Below are 20,227 nucleotides of genomic sequence, written 5' to 3'. Positions count from 1 at the left end.
ATTTTTCACTGCATAATTTTTCTATGGAATCCATCAGAGACGCACCGCTCTGCCTCTCGTTTGACTGACAGCTGCAGCAGTCATCACTTCGGTTCCACTAAAGGAATCCGTTCGCTCAGTTTTGTTCCCAGTATGTGAGGAGAAGAGTTTTGACTATTGCTCTAAGGACTTGAATTCTCGTCTTCTCGTCATTAACTCTGCTTTCTCGTCTCTTTTATATTAAAGACGCTTTCACATGACAACGTTTGACTTCTCTGATGTGGAGGCTTTTTTGGACAGCCACCCGGATCTATTCCAGGAGTATTTAGTTCGTAGAGCGAGATGCGATCAAGTGAACAGGTGGTTAAAGGAGCACCAGCCGTCCAAGGCAGCCGAAGAAAAGCACGGTGCAGCCGTGGACCCGCTCTGGCCCACCAGCAGCGACGGGCTTCGGCGCAGATCCTCTCACATGGAGCTGCGGCGCAACTTCGCCCGCTCCAAAGCCTCCACTGCTCACCGCACTTACGACGAGCACGTGAGCCTGAGTGAACACGAGTCCCAGTCCAGCACGAGACGCCGCGCGCTCCTGCGTAAAGCCAGCTCACTGCCTCCGACCACCGCGCATATCCTGAGCGCCCTGCTGGAATCCAGAGTCAACGTGCCCCAGTACGCCTCCAGCGCCATCGACTACAAATACAGGCTCAAGGAAACCAACGAGAGGGATTTCTTCTTGGAGCTGGTCAAGGACATCTCCAACGAACTGGACCTGACCAACCTGAGCTATAAAATACTCATCAACGTGTGCATCCTGGTGGACGCTGACAGGTGCTCGCTCTTCCTAGTCGAGGGGCCCGCGCACAAGAGGATACTGGTGTCCAAGTTCTTTGATGTGCACTCGGGCACCACGGTCAGACCATCATCCAGCACTCTGAACTCCAATGAGGTACAGGTTCCGTGGGGAAAAGGTATCATTGGATATGTTGCAGAGCATGGAGAGACAGTAAACATCCTAAACGCATACGAGGTAAAATGAGTCCGTTAATCCAATTTCATTGGGGCTTTTATTAAAAAGGCTGCATTACCTTTAGTTTTATTTCTGTGAGTACACAAAATTTCCTGGTTTTTGTAAATCTGAAATAGAGTTTGTTTAGCTATTGTAAGTTTACACTGCAAATTATAAAAAATAAAGATGTGCTATTTGTTAAAGAAAATATTGCTAATGCATCACTAGACCAAGGATAAATGTATAATTTTCTCTCAATTAAAAATCTTTCTGGTGAGCCTGTCTTCAGGCGCACAGATACGGCTCCACAGACGCACTACCTCTGCTCTCTGTTTGATCAGACAGGGTTCCCACCCCTGGCAGCCCTAGTGGTATATGGACTCCTCAAAAACATCTAGCTCTGATCTGAATGAGGTTTCATTTCGGTTCTTCTGCAAAGCCCCAAATGTCTGCAGTATAAAATAACACAGGAGCCACCATGGAGTCATGCAGTCTGGTATATGTGTAAAAACTATTAATTGCAAGTCTCCATTAGTTGCACAAAATGTTCGCAATGTCCAACATTGCAGGTTCAACTCATCTTCTGCAATAAAACATTGTCAGCATATAGCAAAATACTTAGATTTAAGCCCTGGTATACCCTGATTAGCTGATTTCATTTCTTGTGCCATGTAACATTTTGTAAGTGGTTACTTTTAATAAACTGTCAATAAAATATAAAAGTATTCAATAATATTCCATAAAATTATGGATTATTGATGTTATTGAACCTTTAAATATTTGATTGATGATGAAAATAAGCAATTTGGGTATGCCAGGGAAGCCACACTCATCAATAATTTGACACAGAGGCAAAAATATTGTTTAAACAAATCTATTTATTACTATATTTCTATGACTAATGATGATACATGATAAAAGAATATTTAAGGTAGTAACATTGAGACAATAATCAAACTTATGAAACATTATTTTAGATATTAATAAAAGTCTAATTAAATATCCTAGGAAGATATTTATCAATATATCATATCTACACATTCACTTGTCTACAGATCATATCTACACGTTTATTTATCTACATATCATATCTACACATTCACTTGTCTACATATCATATCTACACATTCACTTGTCTACATATCATATCTACACGTTTATTTATCTACATATCATATCTACATGTTTATTTATCTACATATCATTCACTTGTCTACATATCATATCTACATGTTTATTTATCTACATATCATATCTACATGTTTATTTATCTACATATCTACACATTTATTTATCTACATATCATATCTACATGTTTATTTATCTACATATCTACACATTTATTTATCTACATATCATATCTACATGTTTATTTATCTACATCATATCTACACATTCACTTGTCTACATATCATATCTACACATTTATTTATCTACATATCATATCTACACATTCACTTGTCTACATATCATATCTACATGTTTATTTATCTACATATCAAATCTACACATTCACTTGTCTACATATCATGTCTACACGTTTATTTATCTACATATCATATCTACACTTTTATTTATCTACATATCATATCATTCATTTTCAATGAGACGTGCGCGACAAAGCGATAATCGCGGATCCCCCTCCTACCAAGCGAAACGCGAAAAACATGCGTGTGAAATTTTGTGCTCGTGTGCGTGTCGTGCACAGGCGACCCAGCGACGCGATCCCAGAAAGTTGAAACATTTTGAACTTTTCATCGCTGTCGCTCGGACGAGGACCAATCAACGGAGGTTTCAGTCAATGACCAATGAGCGGACAGGATGCTCCGTATGTCTCCGAGCAAACATGAAGGAGAAGTTGATTATTATTATGTTTTATAGTAAAATCAGAAGTAAGATATCACATAACTCTAGCAGCACCTTGTGAAACATCATATCTACCTCTTTATTAACTCTGAACCGATTAAATAACCTTAATTCCCTCCAACCTGACACAGCCAAACAAAACAACGGAAGTTTCGATTTCGCCATGGAACAGAACGCGTAGACGGCTTTGCCGCTAGCCGTTGCCGCAGATCGCCTCCCGCGTGTCAGGTAATAAAAGCGACGGCGACAAATTTCGCTGATCGCGGTCATTTGTCACCTCCCGTGTGTCGAGCCCATAACTCTATTGTGATGAATTAAACTAGCACCTCACTGTTAAAAGCTCGTTTAAATTTCAAGCATGTTTAAGTATTTATGGACATGAACAAAAACAGGAAATACATAAATTGAGATTTGTTTTAATTAACATAACAAATAAGGGGGAAAGAGTCATTGAAAGGCACATTCTTCCGGAAGCTCCTGATCCTGACGACACCAGCAGAGGAGGCCAGCTGCAGACACCAGAGGATCACCTACAACCAAGAGAGCAGCTGTTATCAGTAAATAAAGAAATCAGGGCAGTTTTAGTGGGCTGGACACATTACAGAATACTTTTCTCATGGGATATTTTCATAACTTTCTATGCAGCAGACTGTAACTTGAGCCCAGGGCTCCTGGAGACCTGCTATCCAGCACGTTTCAGTGGTTTTCCTGCTTTAACAGGATAGATTAGCTGTTAAGCAGCTCAGCTATTTGTTGCTGATTAAAACCAGGTGTGTTGAAGCAGATAAATCTCTTAAACATGCTGAATACTAGCTCTAGGGCCGTGAAGCCAAACCCTGCAGCTAATCTAATGCTATGGCTAACGGCTACTTACCATTCAGAGCTGGTTCTGTTGGGTCGGTTCCGGTAGTTTCAGGCAACTCACAAGCTCAAAACAATAAGGCTCAGGTCCGCTTGTCTCCTCCAAATAGACTTGGTCTCTTTCTTCTCGAGTGTCTTGGTAAGGAGGGGAAGAAATGTCCTCCACTTCTAATAACTGCTCAGAATGAAGGGAGCTAGCATCGTCTAGTTAGAATAGAATAGAATAGAATAGAATAGAATAGAATTCAACTTTAGTGTCATTGCACATGTACAGGTACAGGGCAACGAAATGCAGTTTGAATCCATCCAGAAGTGCTTTAGCCGTGATATAGATGTATTACAATATATATTAGCAATAATATAGATGTGTAAGTATATTACAGAAATGGATCTATTATGTATGTTATAATGTATGAGGTATGAAGTATGTTATGAATAGTCTATGACTATAAGTATGTACAGGCTGTAATTAATACAAGCAGTCCATGAGTTTAACGTGGGTCATATGTCAGGAGGCAGAGTTCAGGAGTCTGACAGCTGTGAGGAAGAAACTGTTGCGGTACCTGGTGGTCTTAGTCCGGAGGCTCCTGTAGCGCCTCCCAGAGGGCAGCAGGGTGATCAGTGCATGTGATGGGTGAGTGGTCTCTGATAATTTTCCCTGCCCTTTTCAGACACCGCTTCCTGTAGATGTCCTTTATGGCAGGAAGTGGTGCTCCGGCCATCGCCTTCGTCACTGCCGCGGCTCCGCCCTCTCGGTCCTCCAGGCAACGCCTACTAATGTTGCAGTTTTTAAAATTGATACATGGGTGGAGAAGGACTCTGAGGCACACTTGACATGCTCTTTAAATATATTTTAATAATTTTCTAAATTCTTTTTTCTATTTTACATGTTTTGTTTTTGTGAAGCGCCTGTGATTTTTATCTTGAGAGGCGCTATAGAAAAGATATTTTCTTCTCTCTCTCTCTCTCTCTTAATTCATGCACTTAAATATTAATGTTCTGATTTTATTGAAAAACTTGTTCTGTAATAGTTCCTTTACTATTGTGATCAAAAACATTTAATCTCAACTCTGAGGCTGCTCTGTAAATAGTTTTCAAATAAACAATACACATGGCAACTTCTGATCAGACTTAAAATAACGTATTGATGTAAACCACACCCACTTCCGGTTAAACTACACCCACTTCCGGGTTAGGCCACGCCCACTCCGAGTACAGATACAAATAATTTAGATGGTTGAACAGATACAGATAGTGGTGCACTCGCTCGTCCCTAATGGAGGGTTCCATCCAAAATCCAGCCCACTGAAACTGTGCACTCGCCGTAAGGAAGGAGGCCGAGGACTAGTGAGTGTGAGAGCCACTGTCCAGGATGAAACCTCCAAGATCCATAAGTAATTAAAGGACAAGGCCCCAACAGATGATGTGCTCCGTGAATGTCTCAGACAATGGTGAATAGAGGAGGAGACGCTGGAAATACCATCATGGGAGGACTAGCCCCTACATGGGATGTCCCACAAACAGATAACTGAAGCGGCTGATATCTAGAATTCCTACCAATGGTTAGAAAGAGCTGGTCTGAAGGACAGCACAGAGGCACTCTTCATGGCTGCACAGGAACAGGCCCTGAACACCAGAGCAACAGAGGCCAAGATCTAACACACCAGACAAGACCCAAGGTGTAGGCCCCTGAGACAATCCCTAGAACTGCAGGGTGTAAGATGCTGGCAGGGAAAACATACATGGAACGCCACAACCAAGTGGCTGGCATCGTGTAGAAACATCTGTGCAGAGTACGGACTGGAAGCCAAGGTCAAAGTGGTTGAGAACAAGAGAGCCAAGCTCCGGTGGGACGTTCAGCTCCAGACTGACAAAATGGTGATGGAGAACCAACTGGACATTGTGGTGGTGGACAAACAACAGAGGACAGCCTGGAGAGTGAAGACGTCGTTGGTGCCCATGGTCATGGGGCCATGGACGTAATTTGGGGGTGGGGGTGGGGGGGGGGGGGGGGGTGTCATACCCCCAAAGTCTAGTTTTGACCCCTGCACTTTTTACCATCCAAAAACAACATTACGCTATATTGACACTGGGTGAGCTCTAGGACCAAGCAGAAAACAACCGTTTGTGTTGACGCCCGTTTCCCATTAGAGCATACTGTAAGGATATCCCCCCCCCCCCCCCCCCCCACACACACACACACACACACTTCTGAAGTGAAAACTACGTCCATGATCGGGGCACTCGGGGGAGTAACACTTTCCTGGACTTAGATACCTGATTTTTAGCCACTCCTCCAGTTTGGGGGTCATTGCCCCGAGTTCCCCGATGACCACGGGTACCACCGATGTTTTCACTCTCCAGGCTTTCTCAAGTTCTTCTTTGAGGCTCTGGTGCTTCTCTGGTTTCTCATGTTCCTTTTTCCTGATGTTGCCTCGCTTGGTATCGCCACAACGGCTGTCCTCTGTTGTTTGTCCACCACCACAATGCTGGTGGATCTGGAAGTCCCACTGGAGCTTGACTCTCTTATTCTCATCCACCTTAGGGGGTGTTACCCACTTGACCTTGGAGCTTCCAGTCCGCACTCTGCACAGATGTTTCTGCCCACAAGGCCGGATTAACCATATGGGCAACTGGGCAATTGCTCAGGGCCTACGAACTCTAAAGGGCCCAGGGCAGCAAGGGCACGAGCAAAGTACTGTATCTGTAATCTCCCACTTAATATTAAACTAGGGTGACCGTCCTGTTTTCCCCGGACATGTCCACTTTTCACTCTCTGTCCGGGGCGTCCGGACTGCGGGTTCTTGTATTGATGAAAATGTCCGGCTTTTCATCCAGGAGCAGGGATCGAATTATGGGGGAGCTGGATATCCTGCACATCCAGGGGAGCCGGAAAAAAGTTTTCTACCTATAATACATCATTTATGGACTCTTTTGAGCAGAGAGCAGCAGAGCGATGATCGTTGTTGTGCAGCGCTCCAGGCTGCTGCTTCCAGCACACGGTCCATTCTCAAAGTGGCACAACCAAAAACTATAATTAACACGCGATCGTTCATGTCCGCACATGTTCTCTACTTTCTGTCTTATTTGTGCCTGAAGCGCTCTGCTACTGCGGAGCTCATCACCTGTGCAGCGGTGAGTTCACCTCACTTACGCAGCATCGAAACGCGCTCTCCGCTTTGCGGTCAGGAGATCCCTTTGGTCTGCTCAGAAGTAACTGATGAGGTGAAAAAGTAAGAATCCAGGCAACAGTTTTTCTGGAGAGTTTAGAGGAGATACAGGAAGATGAGAGACACAAGACAGGAAATAGTTAAATAAAAACAAGAAAACTAAGTGTTGAAAAGTAAAAAGTAGGTAGATTTATCTCCACTACACATTTTTACCAGTAAAAAACAATAAGTTACACACATGTAGTATTTATACATCTGATACAATTCAGATCACCTTCAACACTCAGTCACACACCCAGGGCCGTTTCAAGACATTTTGGGGGCCAAGGCAAAATGACCACCCACCCCCCTCCCCAGAAGCCTCTGTGTAATCCATACCCTCTCCAGTAGTGTTAGTTATATGGTGTTTATAAAAGCCCCTCAGACATTACTGACATGTTCTAATATTATCAGATGAAAAACTAAATTATCAGACATGCTGTCTCATCTGCTGCTTTTCTAAACTTGCAAACAGTAACAAAACCATCTGAAAGCCACTATTTGTGGATTCTCTGAAAGTTTCCATGGAGTGTGTGACAACTTATTTTTTCATTGATCCTATCGTCTAATCTCACAGCTGAAACAAGCATCCTTAATAATCTGTGCACAGGAAGCGTACCGATGCTGTAGTAAAACAAAAGTTATAATTTATTATTAATAAAACCTTGTTGCAGCACTAAAGCAGAAAAATTAAATTTTGCAGTAAATATGCAAAATATTTACATATGAATTGTTTTAGAGCCCTTTTATTGGCAGAATCTGATATTAATTTAGTTCTTACAAAAAATGGGTCCTAATGTGGTTTGTGGTTGCCATAGTGTGACATCATAGGCACAGATCCCCTGTCCTCTTGTTTGGAAATGGAAATATGATCACCCTGTATTAAACAAACTGTCCACCCGGGCTTTTGCGCTGCACAGAGACGCTTCGCTGCCTATGACTTTGAACGTCAGTTGAGAGTCAGTCTCATGCAGACTGACCAATGAAGAGAGGGCTTCAAGTTAAGACCCTCTCCTCATTGGTCAGTCCACACAAGGTGGGTCAAAGGTTACTCTGGGCGGGTTACGTGATGTCAGGCATTCAAGTATTGAGTATATTTACTGTATATTACAGTAATATATTCTGTATGTGACCATATTATGGTGATCCTTGGGTCGTGATGATGGGGCCCTTGAATATTGTTGCCCAGGGTACAACAAAGTGTTAATCTGGCCCTGTCTGCACACTATGCCAGCCACTTGGTTTTGGCGTTCCATGTATGCTTTCCCTGTCGTTCATCCATTAACTGTTTCTTAATAATTGCTTTCATTTCTGCCACAGCTGGAACCCACATGATTCAACCTTGCTTAATCTAAAGAAGCAATCATATACTGTATTTCAAACAGAATATCAGGTCTACTATCTGTCGATATTTACTGAAGAGACATCAGCGCTGAAAGAAAGTCCGAACATATTACACCCTTTTTTTATTCTGTTTTGATCCATTCATTGTAAACAAATATAATTACTAGTTTTTACATCGTAAAAACAGACAAATTGTTTGATGTTCTTATTTTCACATATTTTCCTAGCGTCAGAATGCAAAAAGAATATCCTTTACTCTGTTTCTGAATCTCTCTCGGGGCCACACTGAAGGAATGATACTGGACTGAAAACAATAATTAAACAAACTGTTCAACACGCAAAATAAGATCATCTGAACACACTGGCATACATGCACTGTACACACTACCCAATCATTCACAACAGTATTATTCCAGTTACCTCAACCCCTGTTACGTACAATTTTATTCTGAATATAGAAATCTATATTTACACGTGGAAAAATTCAAATTGGAGTGGCAGAATATTTAAACTTCTTTGAAAATGTTTTACTTGTTTGTTAGACTTGTTTTTTACTTGCTAGTGTGACCACAACTTGTGTTTATGTGGTCCCAGGACCACCGTTTCAGTGATGAGATCGACAAGTTGACGGGGTACAAGACTCAGGCTATCCTCTGCATGGCCATCTGCAACAGTGATGGAGAAGTCATAGGTGTGGTTCAAGCTATCAACAAGAATCCAATGGGCACACCTTTTACAGAGGATGATGAGAAGGTGATTATGCAGAGAACAGTTGTGCTAAACCGTTTATTATTTCAATATTACTTACAATATTACTAGATCAATATTATTGCTGATTTTTGCTGTTGGGGCATTTTAGAAAGAGTGCTAAAAGTGGAGCCATGACTGTGCTCTGAATCTTCCTAATGGCTGGAGAAAGGAGCACATTGTTCTGTTAGAGATGTTGAGGGTCTGACCTCATGAGGAAATTACTATGCAGTGATTTTCTCCAAAATGACTGTGCTTAAATTGCTCTGAAAAGCAAATAATCACATCAGCGCCAAGAAACTTCATTTCCCATGATGCTTTGCACACGGAAGCATTGGGTGATGTTACCGCCTAGTACCAGAAACACGTTCTGCGCATGTGCGGGAAGCCGTGGAGCTTTTCCCGCGAACTAAGACCATAAATCTTCAGCAGAGACAAAGAAACCTCGTTCTTTTGCCCAGGATACCTGGCGGTAAGGACACGCTTGTCAACGCTCCGACAACTTGAGCACGCGGAAGCTCTAAGTGCCCAAGTTGAGCCCACGGAACTGCTGGAAACTAAACTGCAAGCCCATCAGATCTGCTCGTTTCTGCTCCCCTCCAGCTGATGTTTGAGGACACAGAACTGCGGAGGAAAGCAACAACTCCATCAAGCACGCTGTAAGTTATAACTCAGCACAGAAAGAAACTTTGCTGTCTCTGTCCAGCCCGTGGAGAAACACTCGTGAACGCCAAACAACGGAGAAAGCATCAAACCGACGGACGACGCCGAAAGCTGCGGAGAAACACGGAGAACCGTCAAATCAAAGAGGGAGGGACGCCTCGCTCTTCTGGTGATCAGCAACTCATCTCTTTCTCTCTCTCCTTCTTCTTCCGTTAACTCTATAGTCCAGAATAAGCAATAAAACCGCGCTATTGCTTAAAAAGTAGCTTCGTGTTTTCCTCTTTCGTCCCAAACACGTCCGTCGGGTCATTTTGAAAGAATAAACTGCTTATTGATCATTGTTTGGTATCTTAAAATGGTTTCTGTCATGGCCAGGCTGAAACTAAAAGATATTAATTTGTGATTAATCTTTTGTGTTGTTTCATGATCTTTTGAAATGTTTTGAGTGATTTAAGGTTAAGTTACTACTGATTCTAAGTGCTTTGGAAGTTAAAGTGCAAGTTGCCACCCACACTTTAGCCAGACAAAGGGGTCAGCCATCTTGTATTCAAGACTCCATTTTGAATCCATACACACGCACACACACACACACACACTACTCCTTTGTGAGAACAAAGGACCCCATTCATACATCCTCCATCACATGCAAACACATCCATCTTCAATCATATCACACGGTTATTATTCATCTATTCCACTGTTTATTCATTCAACATTTTATTGGTGCAGCCCGCGTGAGGCTTGGATACACAGAGATTTCTATCCGGCACAAACAAACAAATAAATCCAAAGAGCTTGAATTAAAAATAATCCGTTGTTCAGCCTTGAACCAGCAACAGAGTGGTGCTGATTTCGCTGAGCAGGTAGCTGCATCGAACTCTCACCAGTAACTCAGTGCTTCTTTAAAGGTGCAACGTGTAAATTAATTCTGGTTAACCTTTTAGGTTAAAATTCAGCTTTTCCTTAAAGGTGCAACGTGTAATTAATTCTGGCTAACCTTTTAGGTTAAAATTCAGTTTTTCCTTAAAGGTGCAACGTGTAATTAATTCTGGCTAACCTTTTAGGTTAAAATTCAGTTCCTCATTAAAGGTGCAGCGTGTAAGTAATTCTGACTAACCCTTTTAGGCTAAAATTAACTGCTAATTTAGCGACTTCAACTCACAGTGGCTATTATAACTAACTGAAACCTTCACTCAAAGACTGATAACACCCTGTTTGCTAATATTCTGAAGGAATAACTAGCATATTTAACACTGCAAGTGTTGTAAGACGTTGCTACGGCAACGCACCAGCTTTTGCTAAAATACTGAAAGGAATAGTATTTTAAGCGTCAGTCACGGCATTCCGTGCAATCTTAAAACGCTAAAACCTGTGCGCACAAAGGTTAATTTAGTGTTTTTCTGCTACAAAGCTAGCAGTTGCTGCCCAAAAGGTGCAGTTTGAGCTATCTGCAGAAGCTCTACTAGGCTATTTTTGGTTCGGTTGTTAAAATGGAGGGACAGAGTAGTGAACTGACCAACTCCCAGCAACCAGGTGGCGCTGCGGCCCACGACTATGATCCTGGCCTACTTTCTGGACAAATATTGTCCAAACTGGTCGCGGTTGCTCGAGAACCCGACTACCCTTCTAGGGATTTCACTGAAGAACAGCGTAGCGACGAGCTAGAAGCTGTAATTGATCAAATAGAAAACCCGGATGGTACAAAACCAATCCAGGTTCACTTAGCTAAGTTAGCCCTGATCCTCTATCAGAGAGAACTCCAACATGATCGAGAGATCATGAAGCTCCAGAGCATGCTAGCTGAAAGGCAGCAAAATGGAAGGCAGAAGGATGACGAGGAGGAAGACAACACCGATTCTGGGGAAGATGGGGAGGAGACCCCGCCCCCTTCTGCTGATGACAACAGACAGTGGGAAGGGGGGAAACACCATGACTCTCTGGACGGACGCACGCCGCAGGGGAGAGATGAAGCTCATCTGTCCCAACCTTCGGCCCCGTTCCCTACACACACTCTAGGGCATTCAGGACCATCTAGGGGCCGAGGGCAATTCGCCCTCGAACCCCAGGTTGGACCACCACCCTCATCTTCACGGCCTTCTCAATCTGTGAGAAGTCGACCAGCTGAGCGGCACCTCTATTTAGACCGCTCCCCCAGTCCACGAAGGGTGCAAGGTGCCGGCTGGGGTTATGCACAAGCCCAAGCTGCACCTCAACCATCCACCCATCCTAGCTACTCCGGTATTCGGCATGCCGATAACCAGCTGCATGACCAAGCATCATACGCCAGTCCGTACCCAGACAGAGCGTATTACGCAGAAGCCCCAGTTGGAAGACGCAGGCTGCACTTCGCAGACGTGCCCCGGGAGGAGGACCTCCCAAGACACCCACGTGACGTGCCAGCAGCCCGCCACAACATGCCGGACCCCGATTTGGGCCCCAGGAGTCAACATTGGGAGCCCAGAGCACACCAGCGATATCCAGCGCCCTCTGAGACAGACCGTGGGTCAGAGTCAGAGGATGATGCGCCGTACCGTGAGTCAGGGCTCCGTGTACGTCAAATTGAATCGCTAGCTAAAGATATAGAACGCTTTGATCCTAACACCGGTGAGTCCAACGTCGATGATTATCTCAGGGAGATAGAACGTTGTCTGCTTGATCTTCCAGCACCCTCTTCAAGGGAAAAGCTCAAGCTAATTTGGAAAACCACATCCAGAACGGTGCACGGTTTCATGGAAACTCTACCATCTGACATTCGAGATCGGTACTCCTCGCTCTGCCGAGCGTTGAGAGATGAATACGCCACGTATGCAGACTCTGCGTCAGCTACAATGGGGGCCTTCTCCATCAAACACGGGAGGAACGAACCCCCCAGAGAGTATTATCGCCGACTCAAAAGTGCTTATTTCCAAGGTCGAAACGGCCCTGGGCTCGAGGAAGACCCTGCCTTCAGATCCCTGTTCATTCACAACCTGCACGAGTGTGTTCGCTCCGAAGTCTCAATGTATTGTCGGATGAAGAAACTGACAACTCAGGAGATTAGGAGATACGCTCAACAGGCTTGGGAAGCCGGCGGAAAGCCCCAAAAGCCTGACGCACATCACCGCGTCATGCACCTAGCTCCTGACGCCGAGCCGCGTTTGGAGCTCGAAGGCACAGAAGCTCCACCCACTAAGCCAAAATCTGCTAAACCTAGACCTGTTAAACCGCGAGAGCAGTCCCAATCTCCTCAACAGGGGAAGGGGGGTGCTGATTGGCTGCCTAGGTCTGGACAATCAGACAGGAAGTGGCCCAACCAAAACCAACGGCAAGCAGGTCGGAACAGTGGAAGGTTTAAGGAGCGCCGCCCACAGGTAGGTCCCGAACACAACTCCGCAGGTGAGTACTTGACCAAAGCCGACCTCCAGGAGATGTTTCAGCAGTTCCTAGCTAAACAGAAGGAACAGCTGAGATCTGCAGAAGAGACCCCTGCACCAAAGTCTTCTTCTAAGAAGCCAGACCCAGAGCCAACGTCCGCATGACTAGGCGTGGCTCAACCCCCCAGCGTGGCCAGGACCTACCTGATCAGCTGGGGGAACACTACTGGTAGATCACAGGAGTCTCCTGAAATCTACCCCCCAGAGAATCCTGATACTAAATTTCTGAAGTTCCTTGGTGACTTAACAAACCATGATCATGCTCGCCGTTTGTACTGTAGCACCAACGTAGGTGGATGCATACAGGTTGATGCTCTGCTGGATACCGGCTCAGAAATCACCCTGATGTGCTCCACACTGTTCCATCGCGTGTCTGACACCATGCGGTCGCTCGGGAAACCAGTCCAGGTAGAACCCTGTGACCTGAAAATCACCAGCTACACCCAGACCCGGGAGTGTATCACTCACCGGGCGTGGCTGGATATCACCTTCCAAGACATGACTCTGGTTCACCCGTTTTATGTCTGCCAGCTAGACACTGAACCACTTCTCATTGGTCAGGACCTGCTTGAACGTCTAGCTCCCCTCATCGACTGCCAGAAGGGTCAACTGTGGGCCCAGGTGGAAACACCTAAGCCCTGGAACCCGGATAGCAGCCGACCATCCTCCATTCTTGAAGTCAGCCTAAGTGAGCCGCAAAACCCTTGTTCCAAGGTCATGCCCCTCCCTACGACTCCCACAGACGATGTCCGCCTGCAAAGGCATGAAACCGCTCCTGGAACTCCGTTCCGCACACATTCATCTTTTCTCTGCTCGCTGAAGAACATCAGCCTGCAGCCATATGCACCACACATAGTTGGTGGTCTTACCATCAACTGCACCCACATCTCAGATGCTCGCCTTGCTCTTTGGTCTGAAAAGTCAGCCATCAGCCAGCAGACGTTTGAACACCTGCGTCAGAAGGACCCCCTTCTGGTCAGTGTGACACGTAGCCATCGGCTCTTGTCACCTACTTGGCCGCAGAGGCTCCTGAAAGCGCCAGAGGTCTGCTCTCTGACTATCCAACTTGGAGCAAGACAGCTCACACATACATTCAGCATCATACCACAGCTTGATCCACCTGCACTCATTGGAGCAGATCTGCTGGTTCGACTCGGTGCCCAGCTGGACACTTGCAATCAAGTCCTTTGGGCCCGGGCCACACCATCCTCTGAGCCTGGCTCAGAAGGCCCTGAACACTTGCTGTCCGGTCAGACCATTCCACAGGCCTGCCGTGCAGTGGTTGAGGCCAGCACGGTTCTGCCCCCACAGGTCAAAGGAGTGCCCGTTCGTCTGACTCTGATGAAGCATCAGAAGCTGCCAGGCACACAGGCCTTCTTCCAGCCATCACCACACTTCTTGGAGCTCAACTTAGCCGTCTGTGGCACGCCACTCTTGGAGCTGAACAATCGTTCTGCCTACTTGTTGGTCGAAAATCCGACCCGGAGTCCTATCCACATGCCGGCAGGAAAGCCCTTGGGCATGCTGATAGATAGCTCATTCCATGACTTCGAACTTTCAGTCCCCGTGATCGGACAACTTCCGTTGTTCTTGAATGACAGACAGGTTGGTGCAGACACATTCAGTACTTTCCCTTCACAAATGATTACCATCAAGCGGCATGAAGCCCTTCCTGAGGAACCCATTTGCAGTGCAACCTTAGATACTGACGGCGGTCAGTGTCTAACGGTTTTTGCAATAAATACTCAACCCTCTGAGTCACCGGTTGAAAGCCCGGAACACCAGAGACCCTCCTCCTCTGAACCTTATGACGGCTTCGAGGCCGAAGTCAGCCAGCAGCTTGACAAAGCGGATGCGCTGGAGTCAGAGGAGCAGAGAGCAGAGCTTAGAAGCCTGTTCTATGAGTTTCAGTCCATCTTATCCAGGGACTCCCTGGACTGTGGACTCACAAACCTGCATACGGTTCGCATTCCAACGAACCCGAATGCCCCTCCTACTTTTGTACGTCAGTACAAGATTCCCCTCGCTGCTTATGAGTCGATCCAGGAGATCCTCGATCAGCTGAAGGAGAAAAACATCATCAGAGAGTGTAACTCCACTTACAACTCTCCCATCTGGCCGGTTCTGAAACCGACTGGGAAATGGCGTCTCACCATAGACTATCGTGCACTGAACAAACAAGTACCTCTCTCCAGATGGCCTATGATCCATTTAGATCAAGAGCTAGCCAGAGTCAGAGATGCTCGTTTCTTCTCTACGGTTGACGTAGCCAACGGCTTCTGGACCATGAAGGTTGAGCCGGCGGACCAGTATAAACTAGCTTTCTCCTTTGGAAATCGCCAATATACTTGGAACCGCTGCCCCTTTGGCTACTCTAGCTCACCTGCAGAGTTCAACATCTTCCTCCACAAAGCCATGTCAGATGCTGCTTCCAGAGGGAACCTCATATATGTCGATGACATCTTGATGAGGAGTCGAACCTTCGAGGAGCACCTGGCCGAACTCCGTCACGTGCTGCAACAGCTCGCTGATGCCGGAGCTAAATTGGCGATTCTCAAGGGACAGTGGTGTCGAACCAAAGTGGAGTATGTTGGACTGCTGGTTGGCCCTAATGGAGTCGAGCCCCAAGCGGGACGCATTAGAGCCATTCAGGACATCAAAGCCCCAGCTAATCTGACTGAACTCAGGAGCTTCCTCGGAGTCTGCAACTACTCCAGGCAGTTCATTGAGGAGTACGCTGAAATAGCGAGGCCCCTCACCGAGCTACTTCGGAACGACACACCTTTCGTGTGGGACAGACCCCAAGAACACTCCTTCCAGTTCCTAAAACAGAAGTTGGCGTCCGCACCCTGTCTGGCTTACCCAGACAAGGATAAAGAGTTCTACATAGAGGCTACTTTCTCCTCTCACTGCCTGAGCGCTGCTTTGAAGCAGAAACACGATCAGGACATGAGAGTTGTGGCATACGCCAGCAAGCCTCTGAGCAAGGTGGAACTCCAATTCTCAGACTGCGAGAGAGCTCTCCTCTCTACAGTCTGGGCCGTCGAACACTTTCGTAGTTACATCGGTGGACAGAAAGTGATCATTGAAACGTGTCATCAGCCTGTCACCTTCCTAAACAGCCAGCGACTGCGCGAAGGAAGAGTGTCAAACAGCCGCATTGCGACGTGGATGATGGTGCTCCAAGGATACAACATTGAGGTCAAGTATGGTCAGAACACCAAGCTAGCGCTAGGACAAGGGCTAGCAGGCTGCCAGCACTGTGACTCTGACTCCGTCATGGGCCCCCTGGACACACCTGCCGCAGTCTACCCAACCGCATCCAATCATCGCTACTTTGATGAGAATGTTTGCCAAGGGCTTCCGAAAGTTTACACTGACGGATGCGCCTACCTTCACGAAGGCCAGCTCCGTGCCGGGGTTGGAGTCGTTTGGGTGGACTGTGACACTAAGCAACCAAATCACTACCGGTTGGGCCAAAAGTCTAGTCAGTACGCCGAAATTGCTGCAGTGTTGATAACCCTCCAGCAGGCGGCAGCCTTGGACATCACTCAAATCGTCCTTTGCTCTGATTCAAACTACGCTAGACACAGCTTCATTTCTCACTTCCCCATGTGGAAGGAGAACCACATGAAAAACTCCAGGAACAGAGACGTGAAACACTCGGAGTTATTCCTAGCGTGTGATCTGCTCACCACTGAGAAAGGCATAATGGTCTACTGGAAAAAGGTCAAAGGTCACTCCAGGACCCTAGGTCCGGAGAAAGATGGTAATGACGAAGCAGACCGCCTTGCTAAGCTCGGTGCTGACCAGGGAACCTGCTGGGAATTCAAAGACGAGTGGCTTCCACCCAAGGCCGTTCACGAGGTCTGCGCGATTACTCGTCGCCATGCTAAACAAGCAGACGAACCTCGGACCGTTGGGGTACCCGTGTTTCTAGGCAGAAAACCACAGGTCGCGGACCTAGTCACTATGCAGGAACAAGATCCTGACCTGAAGCTCATCCGCGAGCTTCTCCAAAAGGGCCCGATGTCTAAACAACCATCACCACCTACTGGCGCAAGCCGAGATTTGGTAACCCTGCATCGTCAACTCGCGCACCTGAAACTACAAAACGATTTGTTAGTTTACATGCGTGACGATCACAGCCCGCCGCGCTGGGTTGTTCCACTCGACCACAGAGGAGTAATGCTTGCCTAAGCCCACGACGCTCCGGTCGGAGGTCACCGCGGAGCAAACGCTACCCTCGCGTCACTGACAGAAGTAGCATATTGGCCATCGATGTCCAAGGATGTACACAGCTATGTCCAAGGCTGCCTCATCTGTGCCCAGTTTCAACCCTCCCAGCCGCTTGCTAGAGCACCACTGCAACGCAGGGGAATAACCTTCCCTTGGTCCCACCTGCAGATCGACTGGGTTGGACCGGTTCCCAAATCGGCAAGAGGAAACAAATATATGCTAACTGTAACTTGCAGTTTCACAAAGTGGGTTGAGTGCCTTCCAGCGCCAAACGATACAGCCGTCACAACCGCTGTACTGCTGATTAACCACGTTTTCAGTCGATGGGGACTTCCACTCTGCATTGACTCTGACCGGGGAACTCATTTCACATCCAGTGTAATGACGTCCCTGTTTGAACTTCTGGGAGTGGAAGTGAGATTCCACCTCCCCTATCACCCACAGTCATCCGGACAGGTCGAACGGATGAACCGCACGGTTGTCTCTATGCTCAAAAAGTACGTCTGCTCCACTGGGAAGGACTGGGACGTCAAGCTCCCTCTGGTCCTGATGGCCATACGGTCCACTCCACAGCGATCCACGGGGGTTACGCCCTTTGAGATGATGACCGGCAGACTGATGACTCTACCACTGCACCTCCTGTATCACCCAGAGGATGTCAGTGTTGCCACTGCCTATACCGCTCATCAGTATGTGGCAGACTTGAAAACACACCTCAGAGCTACGTTCGCGCACGCTCAGAAGAAACTGGAGACCAACGTAGAAGGCGCTAAAGCCTACTACGACCAAAAGACAACCAGCCGCGAATACGAGGTGGGTGACAAAGTATTCTACTTTCGGTTCGCCCAACCGGCACGCAAAGCTAAGAAGTTCCTGCCCTGCTGGTCAGGACCATTTGAGATCGTGGCAAAACTCTCTCCAGTTGCATACAGGTTACACATCACCAAAGCGAGACAGGAGCCTGTCTACAAATGGGTGCATGCAAACCAAATCAAACCCTACGTCAAACCATCCCCGCGGGTACAGAGACCAGACTCCCCGCAGGAGGTAGACGTAGTCGCTACATAGTTCTATGCATGGAAATGGAAAAGGGGGGGAAGTGCACGTTTAACCCACTAACATGTACTAACCGACAAAGAACCAAGCCCCCCCCCCCCCCCCCCCCCCCCCCCGCCGTTCTTTTCACTAACCACGAGTCTCTCCATTACAGGATGGAGTTCCTCTGGATCTTCTGCATCCTCTTTGGATCAACGGCAGCCACTCCATCAGCCATCATTAAACCGGGACCACCAACCGGGATGGTCCTCCAAGACAACCCCGGATTGTTGATCACACACTGCCGCATTCATACGCAACGTATCGTTGTCCGTTTGGACCCGTGGGACGTCTATCACAAACACGTGATACCGGCCCCTCCTCCTCACAAGTCCATTATTGGTACTGTTCAACATGCCAAGCGCACCACCGCTTACATGTTGGCACAACTTCAAAAATTTATAGTCACTGAAGATGACCTCGGAGAAAATAACCGCCCAAAAAGGTTTCTAGGTGGACTCATCGCTGCGGTGTCCGCGGTGGGTTCCCTCTTTTCAGTTGGACTTTCGGCGGCTAACACAATTAGTCTTAAGACTGTCCAACGACACATTGCCGAACTCCAGGATGAGATGCCAGAGATCCAGGGGAACCTCCTCCTCCTAGACCGCAAACAGGAAGCTCTTACTAAAACCTTACAGGGTACTCTTGTAACGGTCAACCTACATTCTGCTCTGATTAATGAATCTCTACGTGCAATCAAGACTTTGTCTGACACCATACATCAGGATATTGTGTACACACGAGTGGTGAGAGATTTGATGCAGGACCTGCTCAGGGAAATTGGTTCTACTCTGGACAGCCTGGTTGAAGGTCGCATTCCTGCGTATTTGGTACCAATGGATCTGCTAAAAGATGTTTTGACTGCTGCTACTCCCTCCACTGTACACACTTCACAAATCCACCTAGCGTACAGCCTAGGCAGTGCAATTCCCATTCACGTTGATGCAGAAAAATTAGAACTCGGTTTCCTGTTAAATGTTCCCATAATTGAGACACCTCACATCTATAGGCTTAAGTCCATGCTAAACGTTGGTTTTTGGAAAAACGGTAAACATTTCCACCTTAAAACTCCGAGCTTCCTTGCTTACCAAGATGCTGATAGCAAACTCTATCTAACTCCTAACTTAGATTTATGCACAAAAACCAAAGATATTCACTGGGTGTGTCTTGGTAACCCATTTGTCCGAGACGTTGCCAATTATCAATGCGGCCTCAGGAGCGATGCGCCCCTGCAGAATTGCCAAGCTACGGTCACGTTAAAAGATGTTGACATGGATACCAGAGTGGAACGTGCAGGTGACAGATGGCTTATCAGCACCCCAGTAGACTCGGCCCTTGTAACTTATGACCAGCATAACGTTGCCACTGAGTTACAACTGCCGAACCAAACCTTTTTCCTCTCAGTTCCGCCAGGTGCAATTGTACACCTGGAAAACCTGGCACTCCATCACCTCAACCTCGAACAGCATGATTCGGAGATTGAGATCATGGACGCTTTCCAGGGTTATAACTTTACCATCGATTTAGAAATTGACCAACAATTACTGATTGAAGGAACCAAACTTGTTAAGTTCACACAAACCCCGCGTGAACTTACTTTGACGCCCATGAATAGATACCCAAGACGCTACATTGACACAGATTATACCACCTTAATCTGCACATTGGTCGCCCTGGGGATGGGATGGCTCATCACGGCCGTGATAGCTTATTCCGCCTACAGGCGTGTTAAGAAACTCCAAGATAAGATGCACTTGCTCACCTACGGTGTGCCTCGTGACCGCGTTCGGGGAGAATCCAAGCGTGAA

At 46.8% G+C, this 20,227-nt stretch overlaps 1 protein-coding gene across 1 annotated transcript in view; it reads left to right on the top strand.

The window, feature by feature from the left end:
• The first annotated feature begins 235 nt into the window (after positions 1–235).
• The window catches only part of pde11al (phosphodiesterase 11a, like), a 56,122-nt gene continuing 36,130 nt past the window's right edge, over positions 236–20,227 (top strand). The window contains exons 1-2 of the mRNA XM_054738200.2: positions 236–1,003; positions 8,857–9,015. Coding sequence (XP_054594175.2) covers positions 236–1,003; positions 8,857–9,015 — 927 coding nt within the window. The remainder of the gene's footprint in view (positions 1,004–8,856; positions 9,016–20,227) is intronic.

The sequence above is a fragment of the Nothobranchius furzeri genome, chromosome 17 (assembly GCF_043380555.1).
Source record: "Nothobranchius furzeri strain GRZ-AD chromosome 17, NfurGRZ-RIMD1, whole genome shotgun sequence".
NCBI classification, from domain to species: domain Eukaryota; kingdom Metazoa; phylum Chordata; class Actinopteri; order Cyprinodontiformes; family Nothobranchiidae; genus Nothobranchius; species Nothobranchius furzeri.
This window is presented reverse-complemented; position numbering and strand designations above follow the sequence as displayed.